This window comes from Dreissena polymorpha, chromosome 5 (genome assembly GCF_020536995.1).
Source record: "Dreissena polymorpha isolate Duluth1 chromosome 5, UMN_Dpol_1.0, whole genome shotgun sequence".
Lineage (NCBI taxonomy): Eukaryota > Metazoa > Mollusca > Bivalvia > Myida > Dreissenidae > Dreissena > Dreissena polymorpha.
Window position 1 is genome coordinate 4,136,497 of NC_068359.1, and position 24,982 is coordinate 4,161,478.

General features: G+C 34.4%; 2 protein-coding genes across 7 annotated transcripts in view; one reads left to right on the top strand and one right to left on the bottom strand.

Moving 5' to 3' along the window:
• LOC127832266 (striatin-interacting protein 1 homolog) overlaps positions 1-1,562 on the top strand; it is a 42,923-nt gene extending 41,361 nt beyond the window's left edge. For all 5 annotated transcript variants that reach the window (XM_052357641.1, XM_052357642.1, XM_052357643.1 and 2 more), the window contains 2 exons: positions 226-430; positions 932-1,562. In XM_052357641.1, the coding sequence (XP_052213601.1) occupies positions 226-430; positions 932-1,182 (456 nt within the window). In that variant the 3' untranslated portion in view covers positions 1,183-1,562. The remainder of the gene's footprint in view (positions 1-225; positions 431-931) is intronic.
• A 1,677-nt stretch (positions 1,563-3,239) lies between these two features.
• LOC127832259 (uncharacterized) overlaps positions 3,240-24,982 on the bottom strand; it is a 28,974-nt gene continuing 7,231 nt past the window's right edge. The window contains exons 7-17 of one of the 2 annotated variants that reach the window (XM_052357618.1): positions 23,666-24,200; positions 14,774-14,940; positions 14,022-14,175; positions 13,422-13,858; positions 10,749-10,995; positions 10,166-10,327; positions 9,657-9,853; positions 9,082-9,215; positions 8,331-8,508; positions 7,512-7,532; positions 3,240-3,474 (exon numbers count right to left, since the gene is read on the bottom strand). In XM_052357618.1, coding sequence (XP_052213578.1) covers positions 7,513-7,532; positions 8,331-8,508; positions 9,082-9,215; positions 9,657-9,853; positions 10,166-10,327; positions 10,749-10,995; positions 13,422-13,858; positions 14,022-14,175; positions 14,774-14,940; positions 23,666-24,200 — 2,231 coding nt within the window. In that variant the 3' untranslated portion in view covers positions 3,240-3,474; position 7,512. The remainder of the gene's footprint in view (positions 3,475-7,511; positions 7,533-8,330; positions 8,509-9,081; positions 9,216-9,656; positions 9,854-10,165; positions 10,328-10,748; positions 10,996-13,421; positions 13,859-14,021; positions 14,176-14,773; positions 14,941-23,665; positions 24,201-24,982) is intronic. The other variant, XM_052357617.1, reaches the window with a different exon arrangement.

Here is a 24,982-nt window from a genome sequence, read left to right on the forward strand (position 1 = left end):
TAATTTGCTTTGACAAAGCATGAACTAAAATTGTGCCTTCTAACCTCTAATGAAAAAACTTCAAATATTTTTTGGAGCTGACATCAGTCATCTTATCTCAAGAAATATAACTATCTATACTATGTTTACATTATTTTGATTAAAAAATGGACCATGTCAGATAATGAACGTCTACGCTACCTTGAAATTACATCCCACCAATTAAAAAACACGACCTTATTCCAGATGCTAGTGGTGTTTAAGTCTGCGCCCATCCTAAAGCGTGCCTTGAAGGTGCGCCAGGCAATGATGCAGCTGTACATCCTGAAGCTTCTCAAGATTCAGACCAAATACCTGGGCAGACAGTGGCGCAAGTCCAACATGAAGACCATGTCTGCCATCTATTCGAAGGTGCGACACAGACTCAATGATGACTGGGCATATGGAAATGGTATGTTTAACAGTACTGTATGTTTGATGAACATGTCACAGAATGTTGGTTTGGTAAAACACTATTATGTTCAGATGAAAACAAGATATCACACTTAGAATGTCTATCATATTGGTGCTTTTTAAACTAAAATGTTGTTTATGTATTGTGAAACTCCTGATCACAGTCTCATTTTTTTTTGGGGGGGGGGGGGGGGGGGGGGTTAAAAACTATAATAGTTGGAATTTATGTAAAAACTGCATATAAGGCACTGATGCTGTAGCACAGATTATTATATAATTCAAACTTAAATAATAATTGTATTTATCATAAAGGAAGATTAACTTTTGTTAGAAATGTACATGGTTTACCTGTGACTGTTATCTTTAAAAGTCTAAGGTAAAATAAATAATTCTGTCCATTGTTATTATAACTAAATAAAGTTAAATTAATTTGAATATCAGTTTCTGCATTTCAAATTCGGTAATGATTCTCTGCCACTCTGCTTCTATATATTCCCAGATATGGATGCAAGGCCTTGGGACTTCCAGGCCGAGGAATGTGCACTGCGGGCGTGCGTTGACAGGTTCAACAACCGTCGCTATGCCAACAACGGGGCTGACCCAGACTTCAAGCCTGTAGATAACTGTATACTCAGTGTGCTAGGCCAAGACTTGGACCTTAGTGAGGAGTTCAAACAGAACTATGAGCGATGGCTCGACATGGAAGTGTTTTCCAATCAAATTGACTGGGACCAAATAGTGCAATATTGAATTGTGTATGGCTGTGCAGTATCAGATCTGATATGTAATAGTGCTGAAGAATTCTGTTTGTTCTACTAATACTAGGAGTATATAGGAATCAATTTTTTTTTTAATCTCGACATTAGCAAATAGTTTTCATTAGGATGTGTTGGTTTTAAATCACATCACGTGGTTTAATGTTCTCCACATCAGAATAAATGTGTGTTTGCTCTGAATTTAAATTAGTTTATTGGTTCACTATTTTATAAATATAAAGGATCAGGATCAGTTATGTTGTAGTTGTTACTTGATAGTTTGTGCGTTTTTTTCATAACACAAGTATTTGTACTTTGTTATTGTCATTATTGCAATTAATTTATTTATAATAAATGTACTTAATTCAAAAGTAATTGATGGTGTTTTTTTTGTTGACAACTACCTAGTTCAAAAGTAAGAAATGTATTGGTTGATATTTGTGGTCAAAAGAACAAATGGACTACAAGCCATCACCAGCTGTCGTGTTCTAACATCACTTTCCAAAACAGTTCCATTTTTAACCAGGTTTTCCGAAGGAAAAAACTGGTTATTAGATTGGCGAATGCGGGCGGGCTGGCTGGCGGGCTGGCGGGCTGGCGGAAGAAGCTTGTCCGGGCCATAACTATGTCGTTCATTGTCAGATTTTAAAATCATTTGGCACATTTGTTCACCATCATTGGACGGTGTGTCGCGCGAAATAATTACGTCGATATCTCCAAGGTCAAGGTCACACTTTGAGTTCAAAGGTCAAAAATGGCCATAAATGAGCTTGTCCGAGCCATAACTATGTTGTTCATCGTCAGATTTTAAAATCATTTGGCACATTTGTTCACCATCATTGGACGGTGTGTCGCGCGAAATAATTACGTTGATATCTCCAAGGTCAAGGTCACACTTTGAGTTCAAAGGTCAAAAATGGCCATAAATGAGCTTGTCCTGGCCATAACTATGTCATTCATTGTGAGATTTTAAAATCATTTGGCACATTTGTTCACCATCATGGGACGGTGTGTCCCACGAAAGAATCACGTCAATATCTCCAATGTCAAGGTCGCCACGACTAAAAATAGATTTAAAAAAAAAAAAAAAACTTACAAAGAGGGTTAATTTTTTTTGGTCATTTCAAAAGTTCAGTTTGAGTTTTCTCCCTTTATCAGATTTTTTTTTCACAATGAAAACCTGGTTTTGTGACAATTTTGTCCCTTGTTTTGTTATTAAAAGCACTTTAACAGCATAAACATTTTTGGAAAAGTCGTCCTTAGCATAATGTACAATATACATTTAAATTTACAGAATGATTGAAATTAAGACATTATTTAAATTAGGAAGTTATGTTTAAGGCTATGAAGTTAAATAAGAGAGAAAATATCATTTACATTAACAAACACTTCTTCAGTGCCGTGTAACTCATTTTTGTCCTTTATTTACAGTGGCTCCCCATATTTGGAAATCTCATTGCCAGCTTCATAGTACAGACACAGATTTCTAAACAGTTTTTAAATCTTAAGAGTTTAAGCTAAATACTATCATATGGCAGTACAATTTTCATTGCTATTGTTGTCATTGCAAATAAGATTCTTAATGAAAATTAAATCTTAGATATTGAAAATAATTACAGTTTTTATGCCCCCTAAGGAGTGCAAATAGTGATCGGACTGTCCGTCCGTCTGTCCGTCACACTTTGCGTTTAGATTTCGAAAAATGCTCATAACTTCTATGTCGCTTCAGATAGCAATTTCATATTTGGCATGCATGTGAATATGGACAAGGCCTTTCCATACGCACACAAACTTTGACCCCTTGACCTTGAACTTAGGGTCTGTGTTTAGGTTTCAAAATATGCGTTTAGGTTTCGAAAAAAGCTCATAACTTCTATCAAGCGTTTATAGGGGGCATAATTCATCCTTAGGTGACAGCTCTTGTTTGTAATGAAGTTTAGCATTTCAAAAATAGTTGACTGATGACTAATATTCTTTAGTTTTATTTCTTGCAATAAATAAATCCATATTGTAGTTGAACTAAATGTTAAAAAGTTATAAATAATACATGCAGCATTTTCATTTTTTATTCATCAATATTGCAATCAAACACGAGTTTCTGCCCCACTGGCATTGCGTTCCAAGTTATTGTTATACACTCTGTACATGGCTGGGAGATCGAACATTGAGAACGTGAAGGCTCGAGTGAACTGCAGATCAGAGGGTTTCTCTGGCAACAAAGTCTTTTTCTTCTGCTTCCACCTGATATTCAGATTGTCTGCTGTTAGCGTCTTCTTCAGACGAGTGTCTTGAAAAGGAATATAGATTACATGGTCATATATTTACAAGAATATTGTTTAAACTAAGGGATGTTCCGAGATATCGTGCTTTGCAAATGTATGGTTGTTTGTTACTATGATTAGACTAGGTAATTAATTGCCTTTCTAGATGCCCACAGTCAATCAGTCTTGTAACTATTTAACAAGCAGCATTGTGAACATGTTGAACCTTTCCCAAAGCGGAAAAGGACTAATATGATGCACTCCTTCTGCACATGATAATTATTTTAGATAAATTATTTTTAATGATGCAGAATGAAATTGCACTCCAGACAAACTGTCTTGTGTTCATATTGGACATTTTACCTTAAGGTGTGACCTTGACCTTTGAGATAGGAGATGGGTCACACAAGTGACACACCATCTGCACAAAAATGGATTTTAAATTGAACAATAAGTGATTAAGCTATAGTTTTGACTACCTTTAATATCTCATTGTGACATTGACCTTTTAGCTAGGAAGAGCTGTTGTTTTAAATTACATGCCATCACCACATGGTGCATATGTGTTGTTAGTCCTTTTATAGTTGATAATGATAACGCTACAGATTGGACAAGCTGTTTAATGGCAACATTTGACTTGAGCATGACCTTTGAGGCAGGGAGACTGACATTTCTCATTATGACATTTCTTATTATACGCTGTCTCTTCATTTTTGTTTTTTTGGTCATAACGAATAATGAAGTTACAGACCGGTGAAGCAGTTGTATGGCCAAATTTTATCTCAAAGTGTTACCTTGACCTTTGAGGTAGGGAGAAGGGCGGTTTCTTGATGGTCATTTGGGGTATGTTATTTTAAATGGCACAGTAATGGCAAAGTTACAACCCAGACATGCTCAGACATCGTAATGCATCATGCACATACACTGAACCATAGCAGCTTGACAAAAAAATCCCTATTTGTAATCAAAGAGCAATAGCATCAACAATCATTTGACAATAAGCCACTTTCAAAGTTTCATTTACTTTGGTTTTGATATTGAAAACTTATTTGAATGCAATACCACCATCTGAATAGTAGTATTAATAAACGGTAATTGAGCAGGAACAATTTTTCTATTTTTAGAAACTGTAACCTTGATCTGAGGAGCTGTATTAAAGCTTATATGTTAAGTTTCATCTTAATTGTTTAATGCAAATTAAACTAATTGACTTGAATATGCCTATTAGACAACAGAATTCATTGATTTTACAAATCTTTGTTAATTTTGGGGCTAAAATTGTGATGTTCTTCAGGCAATCGGGCTAGTTATCGATTTTAGTTGAGATAACAAACATTTGTATTGACCTAGCATCAAGAACATATAAAACTGAATATTTTGACTAAAATTTGAACTTTTTCTAAGGAGGAATATGGGCACATTGTTAAAGCTGAGATTGTTCATGCCCTGACCGACATTCTCAAAACTCAGCTGAGTAGACACTCATATCTTATCTTCTGAGTTGAGATGAAAAAGTGGGAATGTATATGATACTTGGCCGTGGTCGCTGTGTTATAAGGTCATACAAATAAAACTAAAAAACTTAGCATAAAAGGGTTTTTGTGCCATTTTTTTGATAATTCAAGTGCAGTAATTCTTGCTTCAGGTGATTTGGATGGTTATCCAACTTGGCCGGAATATTATGCCTACAAACAATATCATCAGGTTTCATAATGAAAACGTCCAACCTGATTGAGGGGACCTAATTGCTCTCCTGGTTGTAACTCCCTGCCCTCCAGCAGCAAGTGTTTCCTTAACCCATTTATGCCCAGTGGACTCTCCCATCCCTCTATATTGGATCAATTTATTTCCAAAAGTAGGGGTGTCTGGTATATTTATTTCTATATTTAGAATATTTCTTACAGAAATATCTTTAAGCAAACAGCGCGGACCCAGATGAGACGCCGCATTATGCGGCGTCTCATCTGGGTCTACTCTGTTTGCAATGTCCTTTTTTCAGGACGCTAGGCATGAATGGGTTAATATTACCCATTTTTAACATGCGTACACAAATCAGTGTGCAGAGTAATCAAATAAAAAAAGGTTATACAGGCTGTAATCTAAGAAATAACTCAGGGGAAGAAAGCACCCAACACCAGTTAATGACTAATTTAAACAATGTTAAGATTAATGATCAAGTCATTAATCTATAATGGTATTGAAAGGGAGGAAATAAGCTGATAGGAGAAATCACACCCCTGTAGAAAATTGAAAAAAAAGGTTCTGTGTGATAATAGGTTCATCATAGCCTGACTAGCTAGCTCAAAGAAGGAAATGCAATTCAAATTCTCTACATCAAGTTAAAAGCATTCTTCTGGTTATATTATTAATTTGCATACTTTAAGTGTAGTTATATAAAACTTGCCGATTTTGATGTCCTTAATTTCTTTACAAACTACCTTTTATAAAGTTTTAACAATCTTTTAACTGAAAATACAACAAACACATTTGAACATTTATCGCATACTAAGAAAACGAACATATTAAGACACTTGGCGAAACTTGATTTCAAATAAATCAATACCGTCTTAATATTCACACACACAAGGTGCTACTTAGAAAAGAACCATCACAATTTTTACTGAGATTAAACAAAGACGAAATGACCAAATGATATTTTACATTCTCTTAAAGTATATGAAATCAGACACATTTTATTTTTAGTTTATTGTTGACAGTTGACATTATGTGGCCTAGTTTCCTGTAAAAGAAAAGCGTATATCACAGGCAATGATGCTTGCATGGAGAAATCCTGTTATTACTGTAAATACAATTTCAAGTTCATTGGTCGTTGAATAAACATATACTTTTATATAAAAAACTATCAAAGGCATTAGTACAACATATTGAGATTTAAACTCCTTAGTATGATATGCCAGTAGCGTTATGAACTCATGGGTTTTCCATTTGAAGTCTATGGTTCCAAACATTTTCGGAAAATCCTTACGAAAAATGTAATAAGATATGGGGTGAAGGCTGAATTGTAGTCATGACTAACTCTTTCAGTGCTGGAACCGAATTTTGAAGGCCTTTGCAAACAGTTTGGATCCAGATGAGACGCCACAGAATGTGGCGTCTCATCAGGATCCAAACTGTTTGCTATTCTGATAGTATTCTTTGAAAAAAATCAAAGAAAGTGCTAATTTTAGAAATTCTGCAGACCACATTTTAGCAGACGACAAATTTCCCAGCATGCAAAGGGCTAAGCCATATTCCCATTAGTAAAAGGCATCTTTTTTACATTCAGATGTTGTGTAATAGAGCTGCTAGTTGTAGCAGAGAAGAGTTTTTAATTGTTATCTCAATTTAACAAATATGTTTATAATTAGAATTACTCAACAATTATACAAAAGTTAAATATCTGAAACAAAAAATCGCAGTTTCAAGTGATAAGTCTTAACATTCCCAAAATGCTGAGAAAATGAGCTAAAAAAAACTACATCTGTCACATAAGTGACTTCATATATTCGAACATATTGACCATCCCACCATGATCATTAATTCGTAGGAAAGGACTAACAGAGTATTTTTTGGTTTTTAATTTACATTAATCACTTAAAGAAAACTAAACTGTGTTTTATAATGGCATTACAAAAGCTTGCTTGTAAAAATAGTAATAAATGATTTAAAACAACATTCAATAAAATGTCTTAGTTGTTAATTACATGATATAAAAAATAAAAATACATTAAGTTTATATTTTCCAAAATTTAAAATACAATTTTGATATTTTCCCTAATTTAAAACTTCATTTGTATGCATTATTAACATTTATTAAAGCATAAAAAACGTTTGAATTACTTCATTCCAGAATCCCTTGTAACAAATATAATGTTTAATGTTTAACCATGCATATGTGTTGTACACCATACATGTGCTGTAATAACAAGCAGCAATCAGATACACGTGGTTAGTGGTTAATTCCAACTACCTCTAAAACTAAAACACTAGATAGGTAAATATTTTTATAGCTACTATAATTTATATGGTTATTTTCATTCCATAACGAATGGCTTATACTTACTTCACAAAAACTGCACATAATCTTTGAAGAAAAAACATACATTTTTATCATCCTCTTAATTTCAACGTTAATGGTTGAAATTTCATATTAAATAGCTCTCATAACAATGAATGAAATTAAGCAATTCACTATGGCATGTTATTTACTAATGGACTTGAATTATATTGACTGGAAGAGACATGAATATTCAAATTATCACTAGATGCCAGTTTGTAAAATGTCAAAGTAGAATAAAATAATTTAATAAAAAGTTTCCATCAGGCCTTTTCCTGGCCATTTTAGGAAAATGCATTTTCGAGATTGGGAATTGTTTCACACAAAAAGTCCATTTTGTACAAACTAATTCAATGTTACTCTTTATAATATTTCAAATAACAAGAATACAATAATGCAAATTATACTTATATTCGTAGTTAAAACTTGTTTAAATAAAATGGAAATTTAATAATCATCAGACTTTTTTTTCTTTATTTTTTTAACATTGGGATTTGTTTTCATATTGGTAATTTGTTTAACAATTTTGCTTTGAGAATGGGTCCACTTAACAAACCTGAAGATATGCCAGGCCTGTCAATTGACTCTCATTTTGACCTGTTGACTCTTTCGTTTTTTTAGACAATATGCGTTATGACTCTTGAGATATACATGTATAATATAAGATTATAATTATGGTATTAAAACAAAAGAATCTGACCCAATTTCAAATATGTGAGCCTTCCATGCAGTAAGTCAATACAACAAAGTATTGGTTTCTCTAATTTTAAGACAACAAAGTATTGGGTTTGCCTTATTTCCCTACACATAGGCCACCTGTCTTACCATTTTTGTAGGATTTGTTGCCATAGAGTTGTCTTAGGTAGTAGTCTCTGAACAGGAAGTCACGGACAGTCGCTGTGACCTTGACCTCTGACCCCCTGGCCCCTTGGGGCTTCCTCTCCCTGGCAGGGGGCGTGGGTCGTATTGACAGATCCTTTAAACTTGAAAGGTCAGAGCTTTTCTGAAATATATAAATTAGTATAAAAGCATTTGAGTACAATATGTATTCACTCAAATCCCATAGAATTGTCACTTAGAAATGGACAACTACATAAGCGAAATTCTGTCACATAAAAATGACGTTTTCCTCAAGACTAATTTGTCAAACAATTAGGATATTTTTGATTCACATAAAACAATGTTATTTTATTCCCATTCCATTGATCTTCATGGTTGAACAACATCAGATTTTATCATACTTGCATATCTGTAAAACTCACATGAATGTATTGGAGTATATTATAAAGGTTACTCTTATCAAGATGACTCACGCAAAATCAACTGTTACTTTGCAAAAATGATCCGAGTCAAAGTTCCATAAGTTACCATAATACATTCACAATGAAGAACTCTATCATTTACATCATTAAACAACACATACTTTTACAATTAAAGAGTTATATGAACATTCTTTGTCAAGTATGAAATTGGTGGGTAAAAAGTTACCTGACATTCAGATTCAAACAAAATTTTATACCATCTTAAAATTATAATTGATAAAGACTAACCAAAACTTATTATTGGTAAAACAAACCGTGACTCTGTCCTGTTTATGAGGTCTGTTGTTTTTCTTGTTGATAACAAACGGCATGGTCTGTGATTTGGCGTTCTTGCCAAGGGACGGTAGGTTTATATTCTGCTTTTTAGTGCTGTATGGCTCCTTCGAGCCTTCAGAAAGGAAAGGAAAGAATGGTGTGTTACTACAGCCCAATCAAGCCGATTGATAGTACAATATTTTAATCCAAAGTATTTATATATGATTGCTAATCTTATAACGTTACTTATCATCAGTATTTTTAGACCATTTTGTATTGCAATGTAACATCAAACTAAATGGTAAGGTATTATTAATATGTATGCCATAACAGGTGATTTAACTGTCGTACTAAAGGACAATATGGAGCTTATCCCTTAATAGGTTATTCACAATCATAAATCCTTCTGAAACAACTTTTAATTTCTAATAATGAACTATAAAAGTTTAAACCAATTGGGGTATAAACATAATTAAAACATGGCTAAATGACAATCATTACAATGTACATAATAATCAATGTTTCAGATTTTGTTAAGAAAGACTGTAACCCAGGTTTCGCAAATGAAGCTTACGTTTGACACCACCCGAACTTGACAAGGACTGTTTTTGTTTGAAAGAGTTCTGCTTCTGTCTCTGAGAGTCCTTGCTGGTGTGTACAAATGGTGGTTGTCGCTTTGGGTGGGTCTCTATCTCCCCCCATGATACTTGACTGCCACGAACCAAGGATGGAGTACTGATCACTTGTACTGGCGTGTCTGCCGTAGAGTTTCTGTAAGAATGGGTTGATAAAGTGATGCTGTATGCATGTTAATGAAACAATAAGGGATATAATTTATGCCATGCATGAGTGAATGAACTTAATGGTCGTATTGCTAACTAACTTGAACTTCAAGTTGAAGTAAAGGAACACTGTGCATCTAACTGAAAGTAAGTTGTTTGAATAAAAGAAGCTTGAAAATTTAAAAAGCTAAACAAAGAACTAGTTCATCTTATCTTTATAATTTTTATGAAAAATGTAATGCATGTAACCGAAAAAGCAATAACTTTTACAGCAGACAAGAAAGTTCAGTTGTGTTTATACTTAGGTTTGCTTGTATTCTTTCTTGACCACTTGGAGTAAGAATTTTTCTGCTGAGATGGATCAGTTTTGTGTTGGGTTATACTATCTGGGGGCTGTGATGTGACCACATCCGCATAGATCTGTCTGGACCTTGATGCCTCTGGCTTTGGTGATACTGCCATGCTTTGATAAACAAACAAAACAAATTTGGTATGATTTATGTCTGTGGAGTTTCGAATGTTAAGAAAAATGCAAATAAAGATAATAAAATAAAACTTAATCCACATATAATTAACATACTAGCATACAGATATTTGATTGATTACAATCAGTTGTCACATTCTCAGAGTCATTGATACCTGTAAGTATACCTTGCTACCAATGAAAGTGATACAGTAGCATGTCAAGCATGCCTTTCAAATGATTAGTATCAAGTGCACAAATTGTGGTAGCCCCTAAGCTCTGGGTTTTGTATTTGTCTGAAACTCACACCGTTATAAAATTGAAGAGTTATTTCAAATACTATATACTTTGGTAACAGGGTTTTAATAAAGTGTAAGATAATAAAACAAAACAAAAAAGTACTGGTACTACAAACAGATACCTAATAACAATATCCTCTTGTTGAGTGCCAGTAAATGTTTCGGTCTCATAAACAATGTCCTCATCATCACAATTAGCCTCGTCCTCAATACATCCATCATCCACAAGTTTGTCATAGTCGTCATCAAACTCACAATTGTCATATTCCTCACCATCATCATTGTCATTGTCATCAATATCATTGTCATCTGCTTCGTCGTCGTAGTTGTTGGCAAGATCTGGAAGCCACGTTTTCTGGTCAAGTTGATCTGAATATGAGAATAAAATATATTGACCATACTCCCAACGTCTATGATATCTTGAGTGAAAAATTAGCTTCTTTCTACATGAAATATTCACTGGACCATGTTCTTCATTTAAATTTGGCTTACGTTAGGCTGTTTATTTCTTGTTTCAATTAAATGTTCATGAATACCATTTGATTAATTATACTTGGAAATTATCAAACTGTCAGAAATGTTCAGTGATCTTTGCGCAATTAGGACATTCCAGCCCCATATAAAATTTAGGTCTTCATTAATTTTCTTCCCAACAGTTTTTTAAATAATTTACTTTCTCAAAGTAATTTCAAAAATTTGTTTTAAATGTAACTTGTTAATCTAAAACTTTGGTCCAATTATCCCTTGATATTGTCGGTCTTGATCTTCAGTCAGAGATCATAATAAGACCTATTAATATAAACCTTTAGAAATGCGCAAAAAATAGATGTTTTACAATTTTAGGAGTTATTTAATTTGCTGTTTATTTACAATTATTTTGATGATCACTTGCATGATTTCTTATTTTCAATGGATAGTAGGTCATGTAAAATAGATTATTTAAATCACAATACATAATTGCTTTAGCTCACTTGTTTGTAAAAAATGGTATAAATAAATTAGTAACAACATGCACAATAACATTTACAGTATTCTGGTGAGGCGACAAAATTGTGATTAATGAAACCAAACATTTTTGTTGAAAACAAAATTGGTTAATAACTCAATATCAAAAAGAGTTTGTCACATGCTGACTGTATAAACATAGGAATAAAATTGGTGACGATTTAGGAACTTCTTTGACAGAAACTGAAAAGGTGTGTCACAAATTTTATGTCAAAATACTGAACAAGGATATTCAAACTTATTAGTTAAATTTTAAACAGGAAAAGTTTAGTTGGCATGTGTACAGTTGTAAAATATAACAGAATTGTATGCTTTTTCTTATGTGTATTATAAACAAGAGATAAACATTTTTTAGATGAAAAATATTAATTGAAACACAAATTTTGTTTGCCCATTTGGAAAAAGTGCCAGTGCCAGCTTTATTGGGAAAAATATGCGGGAAAAACCCTGAAATCAGAAAAAATCGCGTAATGAAGTCATCATATTTGGAAATTGGTAAAGCTATTTGATTTTTTGCTCCCAAATACTTTACAATTGATAACAAAGTGTATTCAAGTTCTCAATATTATATTTACTATGGTTCAAGCCATAGAGCTGCAGTGGGGAAAATAACTCAATTTTACATTTTATTGATTTTTTTTAATAATTTTTTTTGAAACCTTAAACTGGGATTTTTTTTGACAGAAATTGGGAAATCTGTAGTTTTTTTCCTAATTGGGACAGTGTCGTTTTTCAGTCCTTTATTAAGAAGATTAAAATCACTGTGAAAGTTTATTAGTTTGTTGGTCAAAAATATAGAAAATGTCCCAAAGTTGTCATGTGCTGTGAGACAACATTTTTGATAACTTGCCAGACCAGAATATCTTGTTTGCATTGTTAGCTTTGGCAAAGTATCGCTGATTTATAAATTACACACTATATTTTATATTGTTTGCAATGTGGAACATTACTTCTGATTTAACATAGAAGACATGTGTTTTAAAATCCTTTCAATCATATATGTTGAACAACAGGAACACATGCTATTCAAGCAGGGTAACTCAAAATAATTCTAACAACATGCTGTGCATTTTAAATAGTCATGATTTCTTTATATGGTATTAATCCTGCAAAAAATTACGATTGGCAATGATATAAATTGATGAATTTATGTATAACTTAATGATGCTCACTACTTGGCGACATGTACAGTTGAAATTGGGCAAGTTTTTATGTAATTTGATTTAGACATGACTAGAAACAAATAACTGTGCATTTGTTTATTTTAATTTGGGTCAAATGAGACAGAGAACATTACTTGAAGGTACTCGTAGCAATATATAGGGCAAAATTACTTGCATATATTAAATTAACTGTGGATTTAACTTGATTGATGCGGTGTGAGCATTCAGCAAAATACTGTACCTATGTTTTCCCTTTCGAAAAATCCCGCAAAGGGAGCTTCAGCAAAATGCACCCTACAGTTTTACGGTTACAAAACATTATGAATATTCACACGAATTAACGAATTGCATTTCACAATGATTGGGATATTAAAACGAAGATTTAAGAATAAAATCTAGACTATTAGCATCAATTTAGCGAATGTTGTTTGATCATCAAATGGAGCGTTATATTTTATAAATTCACCTCATTAAACTTTGAACGAATTGTAAAACAGGAGAAGCGTATTGACAAAATCGATATGCGACACTTAAAGTGAAAGTACCCGATTTTTAAATATAAGCGACCACCAGTAAACGGAGTAGAAATAGAAAATGTAAATGTTGATTAAAGTTAAGCTTGCATACCGGACGGAGTGTATTCAAGGCGCCGCAGTATCTCTTGTTTGTATTGTTCAATGTGCGACCAAGCGCACATATCTTCCGAGGTGGCGCCACTGTCGCTCGCTTCCGGTCGAACGCGGGAGACCTGTGGGGAATACACTTCTAAAGGCGTACATTCTGTAGTATCAGTAGTGTACGAAGAGCCGTCTGCTATATGTCGAGTTTTATCGTATGTGACGCGTAGAGCCTCTGTCGATGAAGAAGACGAGCTAGCGTCGTAATTGCCGCTCGATGGGTCCACGTCACAATCGTCGCCGGAAACGAGGTTAATGGACGATTCCTTTTCCCTGCGTCGGCGATTGCGCGTGCGCGGAGTGTCGCTGGATCCATTCGGGGTATGCGGAACGGGCCCGTGGATTTGTTCATACATGGTGTCAATTATTCGTTCTATAACAGCGTTTCTGAAAAACACGTTGTTCAAACATTGACATTTCTATACAACAATTAAAAACACGATAATAATCCGCTCATCATTCTGACAAAAATCCAGATATTTACTCCTTTTATAACGAACAAGCGGAATGCACGTGTCATTGATATAAGAAATTGCATATCATGTTCTACCTTTCGTCATTTTCGTCAGAGCTGCCGCTGCCAGGGACGATCACCGGCTGTTGGCGCTTGGAGTTCTTTTTCCGTCGGCGTCGTTTCCAGCGGTTGTAGCGTTTATCCACTACTGCTTCGAAGCAAAACTCATGACCCGACGGCATACAAGAATCTAAGCGAGATAAAAAAACGAAATTTTTTAGAAATGTCGACTCGTTTAACATTTACGTGCATAAATTATAATAGTAAATGTATTTTTTTTAAACGCCGTTGAAATGCCCGATAAGAAATTAAGCGTGAATCTCGATTGGCGATACGCATACTGTATACACGATTTCACGCTCCGGCGTTCCGCTCCGGACTTGAATAAGAAAGTTCAGTTAGCAAGTTACAGAGCACTATATCTACAATAAATTTTCAAAAAACTGAAACGGCAGCTAAATATACCGGACACTCAAACAATCCTTACTTTTTTTTCGATTTACACCGGAGGCAAAATATAATAAAGTTGAACACTATACACAGATAAACTCAGTTTTCCTACATTTTAATTGTTCCCGTTGAAATTTTAAGAATACCAAAGATATTATACCATATTATGTTGTGTTATGTTATGTTGTGTTATGTTACGTTACGTTACGTTACGTTACGTTACGTTACGTTACGTTACGTTAGTTCTATAATAAGTATATCATGTGTTGCGCTATTACCAATTATACAGTTGCAAGAAACTGAAAAACCGATAAAATAAAGAATATATCATTGTATACCATTTGGACTCTCGAGTTTGGAGCGCTGCAGGCGCTTGAGGAACGTGTCGGAGCTCTCATCCACTTCCGGTGCACTGTTGAGTACCGGCTCGTTGTCGCCTGTGAACGACACCCACTGGCTGCAGGGAATCGTGCGGTCCGGTATAATCAACGTGGAGCTCATTGTGCTGAAATATCGTTGTCGGACATCAGCAGGGCAAGCGTTAAAGGGTTATGCAAGAGAACGTATACAGGAGTTACCTAGCAAAATAGACTCGTATAGTGTCCTCAAGTGTTTTGTATAACTGAACCATTGTGAATATGCTAGCAAGATCATGTTCTGCAAAGTAATATATAAAAAGACGTTAAATGCTTAGCATGCATGGTAACAGAATTACGTTTCTGCAGAAAATATGCATGGAAAGTGCATACAGTTTATAGTGTATATTAAGTGTTCCTAAGAGTTTTGCACACATATAATCGGCCCTACACCATATCAAAACTAATTTATTAATTATGTAAACTGAAAATATCTGATAAGGGCTTTCGCAATGAAGTATATTTCATAACTTTTCGATATGTTATACAATTAAAATGAAAACATTTACGCCCTTTATAAATATTCAAATCAGTTCATGTATTCAGGGACCTATACAAACAAATTGGTTTTGTTTTGTATAGGTCCCTGATGTATTTCAGAAGACAAGCAGCGTGTATAAGTTTTACTTTCGAGTTGTCCCCTATTTTTGTATACTGATGGCAGAACCTACGTATTTTCATACCTCTATCAAAAGACAAAAAACACAATATAATAAAACGCGTACCGTTTACTTGCTATAATAACTAAGCAGAAATAATCCCATTCAAAATACAGAAATGAATATTGTCAATCCAATGTTGGTCATTAAAATGAGAAAACTCGGTAACGCATTAACATGTTTTCAGCTTGTTTTATCACGTTGCTTTGAATGGACGGTGAAAACATGTCTGGCTTTCGAATTTACACACAGTTTGTTAAAAATTCTGAAATTACTTTAATTGAATTAAAAAACAACGACGAATACGCGCTGGCTGTTGGATTGTTAACTTACCTATTCGTAATTACAATAATTACAGGCGAATATGGAATAACAATGAATGTCATTGAGTTCAATGACTGATTCGATATTCGATTAAGATTTCTCGATGCTTTCATTGCGTACATGAGTGGCAAACGAAACGAATTTTTATGTTCGGAAATAGCAATCTAGTATGACACACGAAGATGTCGATAAGATAAATGTCGCTGTATAACACGTTGAAAATAAATAGCCTTTTCATCTAATATTTGTGCACAATATATTACGGAACATTTTCTATTTAAACCATTAATATTGCAATGATCATACACATAAATACAAGATCACGAAAGAGACGGACATATCATATAGTTGATGTAGCTAATGTGGCCTTTTTTTCTTGTCGTCGCATTTTTTACACAAAATTTAGATACATGTACTCACTGAACTAGGCACACCCCGGGCGCTATCGGAGTCTGAGTGGCGGGCATTTCGCAGTCAGTCAAATCCAAATCCAATATCCAAGATCCGTCAGCTTGTCAATGTATATCCAATCGATATACAATGGGTCCATTTACCGCCAAACCCATGACAAAGGGGAAATCCGTTAAATGTTAAAATCCATTTACATCAGTTCTTAAGCGAAGATTTATCCATAAATAATCCTTGTGTTATAATTATACCCCAAACAAATTTTATCATGCGTTTATCGACTGATCAAAACCGGTGGCAGTGTATTACATTTAAAGTAAAATTATTTATACTTCAACGAGTTCGGTCATCTTATATATAATTATAGTTTAATTAAAAATCTGTATGTATCAAACGGGCACTGGGAACATGTTGCAGAAAATAGAAATCTCTTTTACAAATTTGGGCAGTCTAGACGAAGCTTAAACCAGTTTTACGTTGTTCAGATATTATACGAAACATGGCCGGGTTTATTTCTTGTAAAAACAACAACAACACGTAATAACATCACATAGTGTTGTTCACCGAAAATAGCTTTCACATCCTTACTGGGAAAAAGAAACGATATTACATGCATCAAATAACTGATCCGAGATAACACTATTTCACAAAATGATGTTCATATTACTTCTAAAATCCTAATAAGAAGTCAGTAAAAAAAACACCCAAACACGTCAAAGTTATTAAAGCTAATCATCAGATTTGATGTGGTCTCTTCTGTAAACAGCAACATCCAACACTACGTCATAAGCCACTATCTGTTCACATAAAGTGTTCAACTAAAACATGAACAATACCTGGACACAATCTTTGACAACGCAATTTTTACATTCTATTATATCCGAATGATTGAAGAGACACTGTACGTTCCATTACAAAAACAAACAAATAACGAACCATATACGCCAGTATCGAACGTTAACATTGATACAACTATTGTCAAATACACACATCACATTTTATTTTAGCACTTTGTTTCGTGTTTGTTAACTTTGGTGCCTTAAGAGCATTAAATTTCGTTAGCATATTGGCATGTAAATACTTCATAATTATAGCGTATGGCTTTCAATAGAAATATGAATCTCTTTTCACCGTTGGCAGCACTAAAACGCTTTTAATATTAAAATATATGTTTACAATCGGGAAAAAAGATCACATAGCGGCGTTTTATTATGTTTAGACTATTCTCCGTTTCATCGATCTCGCCACTTTATTGTCCAATCCATTATTGTTAAATTTATCAAGACCACTTTAAACGCAATTCGAATCTCCATTTCGTACAATTAAATAGAAATAGAAACTCAACGCAATGGGTCGCTATCAATAGAATTCAATAGAATTAATTCAAAAGGCATTTTTTTTTTACGAATTACAATGCATACCTTATACAAGTGGGCTTCACTAAACATCGGTTTGTATTTTCATTACCTAATGAGCGATAACGAAAAGCGGTTGCTTCAAAAACAATCAATACAATTGGTTCTGTGACACTTTAGTATCTGTTTATGCATATTATCAAACTATCGTTTTATATGTCATTGCACAAACTGTATCTTTTATGCAGTCAACGAATTTACTTAAGCGATTGCTATAGTGCTTGAATTAACAGACAGGTTGATAGTATCAGAGTACGTGTAATTAAGCAGTAAACGTTCGAGGGCTCTTTAGTACACGAAATTACGTAAACGGTCGATTGTTCTATAGTGCACATAATTACTTAAACTATCGATGATTCTAATATATTGAACTCGAAATAAAGCGGCTAGTTATTTAGAACAAATAAAATCGTAACGATTGACAGTTCTATAAAACAATATGACGTAAAAATCTAAAGTACACAAATGCAACCTAACCGGTAAAAAGTTTTATGATTCACACAATTATTTTAACTGCAGATAGGTGTATAGTACACATTTTAAAAGAAAGATAAATAGTTATATAGTACACGGAATATACGTATAGTAGATAGATTTATAGTACACGAAGTAACGTAACGGTATCTAGATAGTTGTATAGCATGAACACGCAGGTCGTGAATTGCAGTAAATGGCCGAGAGGTCTTTAAGACACATTTCACCGACGTATGTTCATAACACACACCGACGATAGTTCAACACAGCAAACATATACGTTAACGGACGATATTTCGCGAAAAAAACATATTTAAGAAATCGGGTAATATTTGTATTGTATAATAGAGTATGAATTTACATGAAATAACGATAGTTCTATAGCACAAGAATAACGTTATGTACGGGCTGATACCCAGCACACGTACTTAAGATAGCGAATATAATATGAATTAACTGTTCCGAGAGATCTTTCTGACAAGAATTTACAAATGGAGATCACAATTATACGAGTAAATAATTCCCAGTTCTATCAAGCGCGGTATAACATTATTTTATTTCTCGACAATTTGTCGAACATTTCTCACGGATCCACCTTTAAATTGAAAGTCAGTACATGATCATCATATCACAGAATAGTTCCAAAAACACCATTTTGTGCCCAAACGAAAATCACACAAACTTTAGCACAAAAAAACCCTCAACATCCGGAAATAGTACGATGTTTCAACGTAGCGTCCTGTAAACAGCCGACTGTTATCCATACATGTAATACAATACTTTTGTTAATTCCATGAACTCAAGAGACGAAAATGATATTACACTCTGTTTAAATCGGACATTTAAACCCTTAACACAATCTGTCTGGAGTTAATACAAATATTCCATTTTCATTCCTAACTGCCCACGGTGTTTGAGAAAGAAATTAACGAAAGTTTGTTCAATACATTAAAACGTCGAGCAAACAAGGCATTATGATTCCGTCAACATTGATATAGCATACATGGATCAAGTTTATTTAATTCAGGAATTAATAACGACCTTTTTAGAACTAATTAAACTGACTTTTTAAAAGAATTATGATAATTTGGTTTTAAAAAGGAGTAACATGAATGTTTGTCCGCATATACATTCGTTTTCCATTCGCACTGGAAAGTAAATAATTATGACTGCTAGCGGCGGTTGACATTTGTTATTATCCGATAAAGGACAAAATCGTGCAACTATTATATATTCAATTATATTATTGAAACTTTTACGTTTTGTTTAAACGTCGTTTACTATCCTAAAGTACACCTCCTCGAAACACGACATATACCAAGGGAATAAGTGATCCGATGGACGATCCCATATCGGCATTCAAAGAAGAAAATATTGTAGCCTCGTTGTGGGAAAACAGGGCTTAATGCACGATAGTAAATGCATTCCGCATTGGCTAATCAAAAACGAAACTTTCCGCATGTATGGGTTATTTGGTTAAATTGACGTTTCTTCAAAGCGTATATTATGCTTAGGCGGAAAGTGTCGTCCCTGATTAACATGTGCGGACGGCACAGGCTAATCTGGGACGACGCTTAACGCACATGTAGAAAGTCCCGTTTTCATAGAGCGGTAATTTTTTTTATTATTGATTATCCCTTTGCATCCGTGTAGTTACTAGACACGTGGAGCAAAGATTTGGCACATCTTTATAAGAAAGAAAAAAATACATTTAATGCATTCTTATTTTTAAATAAACATTAAAAAGCATAACAGTTTTAGTCGAAGTATTACAGTTCAGAAATCATACGCGGAAAACATTTGAGACAGTGCACACTCCTTCGTAATAAACCCATGACGTCTCATTGAATTGACCATACGCTGAACGAAATCGGAAAGACACGAATTTTGTATCACCGGTATGTTATTTTTCCAGAAATAAAAAAAAATCCGTAACTTAGTGAACAACAAATCAAACATCCTTGGTAATAAACCCACGTAGTGTCATAAAAATGAGTAAAATTAGACCAGAAGTTGCGAATAAACAGACCGAACAGTGGACCTGGGTACAAATGCGTTTTCTTATCATTATTTATTATTATATATAATAAGTTTGGAAAAATCATAGTAAAAAAACAACATACGCGTTTGAGTCCACAGTACCTTCAAGTGTAACATTGGCCTATATGGAGAAAATGCCTTCTGGAGATCTATAGCCACTGTAGGATGAACAACAAAGTGTAGTTGCATACAAAAATCTTTTAAACGGTATTAGGGACCGAAACGCTTAGATTTCAAACGAACACAAAATGTAGATGAGCTACAGAGACTTAACGGACTGACGGAAGGACAAGCAGTCGCCCGGCATCCATACAATTACAAAAGGCTGCGCGACGGAGGATTTACAAAAGGTTATAATTCTAAAACTATCGAAGAAAGAGTTTTTCTTCTCTTTACGACCCCCTGTGTCCTCTTTTCTCATAAGACATTTCATTTAAATCCAAACACTTTTAAATCAGTTTTGCACCATACACAAATAAACAACTAGTATGCATGGCCTGCGTTTTTTACGATTATATGAAGTTTAATTGAAATCCCTCTTACACAAAAAGGGCATTAAACAATTTAATAAAACAACAACACTAATCCCCGCGTCTTCGTAATGATTCCTACCACGTCCAAACGAACGGACGATGCAATAAATATTCCCTTCGAAGTGTTAGTGCATTAACCGAAATGACAAATAACCCATTGATAAGTTATTGTAATATAAAACTGTCATATGAATACGTGATTGATATGAGACAATACACAGTACAATACAAAGTTGAGACCATTCCGTTGCATAAGATAAGAATAAAACGGACGAAATTACAAACACTAACACGCACTTGTAAAAAATGCTAAATATTTTAAAAACTCGTTTATCTTTGACAAGTTTCACATACATCCGCAAAACCCCACCAACACATTATAATACAACACACCATACAAATAGTTAGACCAATTTCCATTAAGTACACTTGCTTCTCGTGACCCGTCGTTCGACCGCCCAGAACAGAAATAATCAATTCGATTTCAAAAGCATTTACAAAAAAAAAAAAATATAAATCAATTCAACAGGATGTATGCCAATTCATTGTTTATCCTGCTTATGTTGCGAAACCATTTGTTACGTGTTATCGAAGAGCCGTATGCGGAAACAAGGACATACATGTACTTAACGAGAGCGCCGATGGCGTTAAAAGCATAGGTGCAAGATACAGGGAAGAATGGCGTCACGTGGTATAATGTAGTTCGATATCGCCATCCGCGAATTTCTCAAATCAATAATTTCAAACAATTACCGACTATTTAAATAGATAATCTTTCCATTTACATCAGTGTTTGAAACGCTTATGAAAAATAATTACCCAAGCCTTTCAAAATTTAAGCACGGACAGATCTGTATCGAACTATTGTTTTCACAAATGAAAATAGACGCTACCCTATTCTTCTGCGTCAAGAATTTGTCGTAAAACTTGTGGTAAGCGTTAGATGCAGACGTGCACAACAGATTGAGTTCTGAATACAGATTTCTGAAGGTCATAATACACCAAATAGTTTCCCTATATAATTCAATGTAAAAGCGACAACTTTGAGCGAAAATAAATGCAACATTTTGCACATAGAGACCCCCATAACCATACCTTTTCTTAAAGGCCATTCTAAGCGGAATCGATTTATGCAATAAAAAAGATATGTCATGTACAATGCAAGAAAGAACTTGACACAAATCAAAATCGACTGTTTTTGCAACTTTTTTTTTCGGCCGTTTCTTAGTGGAATGTAACCTTTTCTAGTGCAATGGTTTACTATAGTCTTCAAGTGTATCATATTTCAGGGATTCAGTAGTGAACACCTATTCATGCCCTACCATTATCTCCGCAAGATAACACCTGAATAATGGTAAAAAGTGTAAAGCATGCCTTCCTGTCAACTATGATATTTTTTTAGAGAGTACAGCCCTACATGAAGCGATCATTTAGTGTATTGTAACCTGAATGCAGATTTTTATAGAAACTCCTCACAGCAGTTACTTCCCTTGCTTCGCCCGGTCAGTAACTTCTAGTATAAGGGAGGCCACTGCGTAGGAGATTGAGATTTATAGTGCAGATAGAATTGTTTTACGAACGAAATTTGTTTTAGGTTATAAGAAGATTTTTTGACATAAAACGGTCTTAGAAAAATTCACTAAAAACGGTGTCAGCAATATTCTTGGAAGAAAACGTTAGAAAAACGTTTCCAAAAAAAAAATTGTAAGAATGACCATATACTAAATTAAATAGATATTTCGTCTGATTTTTGATCAGGTAAGGCTTCATAAAGGGCAACCAATCGATGTGGATTTTTGAAATGTGGTATATACCATAAGCATAGGTGCGTAAACGCACCTATGCTAAAAACGGAAACAGACGTTCGGAATACTTTCGAACGAGTTGACAACGTATTAAAGCACACATGAAAAGGGGCCAAAAGAAACCATTCATATCATACAGCGAGATATATACTGTTGAGATTCCACCATGCATGGAGATCATATGACAACTATGCAACTAAAATTTGCGACCGCCAATCTTTCAGAAATACCTTTTAGGGTTTATTTGCCATTTAGGAACGGAAATTTAGCGCGAATCACTTTAGAATTGATATTTAATAATCAGTAAAGGTATTTTTTGTTTACTTTTGTTACGATGTTTGTATTTGTTTACCACTCAATCAATAGAAATTAACATATTTTGTTACCTAATTAAGCCAAATAATTATCCCAACGACAGCCAATACTTGTTAAAATGCGCCATTCGACAATTGCTTGTTATGTGTATTGCGTTCATATTTTAAACGATGTTTAACCCATTTATGCCTAGTGGACTCTCCCATCCTTCTAAATTGGATCAATTTATTTCCAAAATTAGGGATGTCTAGTATATTTATTTCTATATTTAGAATATTTCTTACAGAAATTCCTTTAAGCAAACAGCGCAGACCCCGATGAGACGCCGCATTATGCGGCGTCTCATCTGGGTCTGCGCTGTTTGCCAAGGCCTTTTTTTCTAGACTCTAGGCATAAATGGATTAAACGGGAACAAATCACTTGATAAACTGAACTGCGTTCATTTTTATCACCGTTCTCAAAACGACATTTTTTTTAAATGTATTCTAGAAAGTTGAAGACATCTCAATTGATGGAACTTCTTCCTCACTCTAAAGGCTACGAATAAGTATATTGACGTAACATTGCGTATCGCAGCAACTAAAACAACAGATTTACTCCATGTTTCTAAAAAAATCGCATTTGTTTCCATATCAACATTTGGATTCATGATGTAGACATTTAAATTGCATGCCTAATAGATACCAGTATTATATATTACGTACCAGTCGTTATTTGCAATTAAGTGCTTTATTAAAGTGTATGGATGGATACTGTTGCAATGGGTTAAACATGCGGACTTTGACACGGAAAGCTATTTAATTTTTTTTAACTTAAACAATTTCGTTTCAATAATCATTACCTCTCTTCCTGACTGTTATCACCTGAAGTGAACATCACGTCCTTTCTGCCAGAGTCGTCTGTACTACTCTCTTGTACCGCCTCCACTTCGGTGTTCACTGCCACTGCCGTCGAGTTTGATGGCGTGGTGTCACCAACGCAATGTCTATTTTGAGCACTATCGTGTATACTGTATTTGCGACTGTTACAAAGCAGCGAAAGATATGGTGAACTGCCTCGTTTATAATTATTTCGCAAAGGAATGGCCTCAACGTCTTTTGACTGAAAACATGGACTGTCAGCATCCGAAAATAGCAAATCAGAAAGCGGCCATATGTCGCTCCAGCAAAGACGTAACTCGTTGTGTTCGTTTCCACCGAAGACGTCGTCTGCTTTGATATTTGCGTATTGGTCAGTTCTATGACGCGTTTTCATGGTGTTCTCTGATTTCGATTTTGCAATAAATAGCGGAGACAGTTGCTGGTTTGTATATTGACCCACAAAGTGGCTGTCTTCTGTGTCGTCTGCAAAGTACTCGCTCCTTCCCAGAAAATCGTCTGCAAAATATGGGGCCACAAAAGTTGAACTATTCGAGTGAGTTCAATTGGCTTAAAATGTATATTATTATCATTTTACATAACTGGTTTATTTGAAATTACTTTCATATATGTACTTATTTCTTTGATAACAATAAGCATGGTCAATATGGATATATATATTTTGTAGAATTAGTACACGCAAATAGACGCACTTAAGTAAACATGGTGTAATTAAACAATATGGACAAGTGCAGCAACTCTCAATCAATAAACATTATTGAAGGACATGATTGTGACATATGGCCCTGAGGTACTTAAGAAACCCCATAACTCACAATAAAATGCGCACTTAACGTTGATATAGTTGGCTAATTTGCATGATATCAATCCGCAAGAATAATCTCTGAGACAATATTTATGGTTTTCCGCAACCGGTAGAGACGACATTTCAGCATAATTGTCATTATTTTAATCGTTGAACCATCAAATTACTCGTCGCAAAATCAATGTAAGCGAGGTGCAATATTTACTCGTATTAATGTGGAAACAGATTTATTAGCTTAGAAAGCGCCTATGTGCTTCCGCGGCTAGTTATCTATTTCATGTTATCGATGGATTAAATTGATTTGAACCGGAAACTATGCGGAAATCTTTATTCAGATACAAATTGGCCGATTCAGTAGAGTGGAACGAAATGTGGCGTTATTATCGATGAGAGCGTAGACGAAAATATTGATGTGAAACAGCTGATGACTTCATAAGCTCCATATCTACGCGTTGACGATTTAGGTAAGTATAAG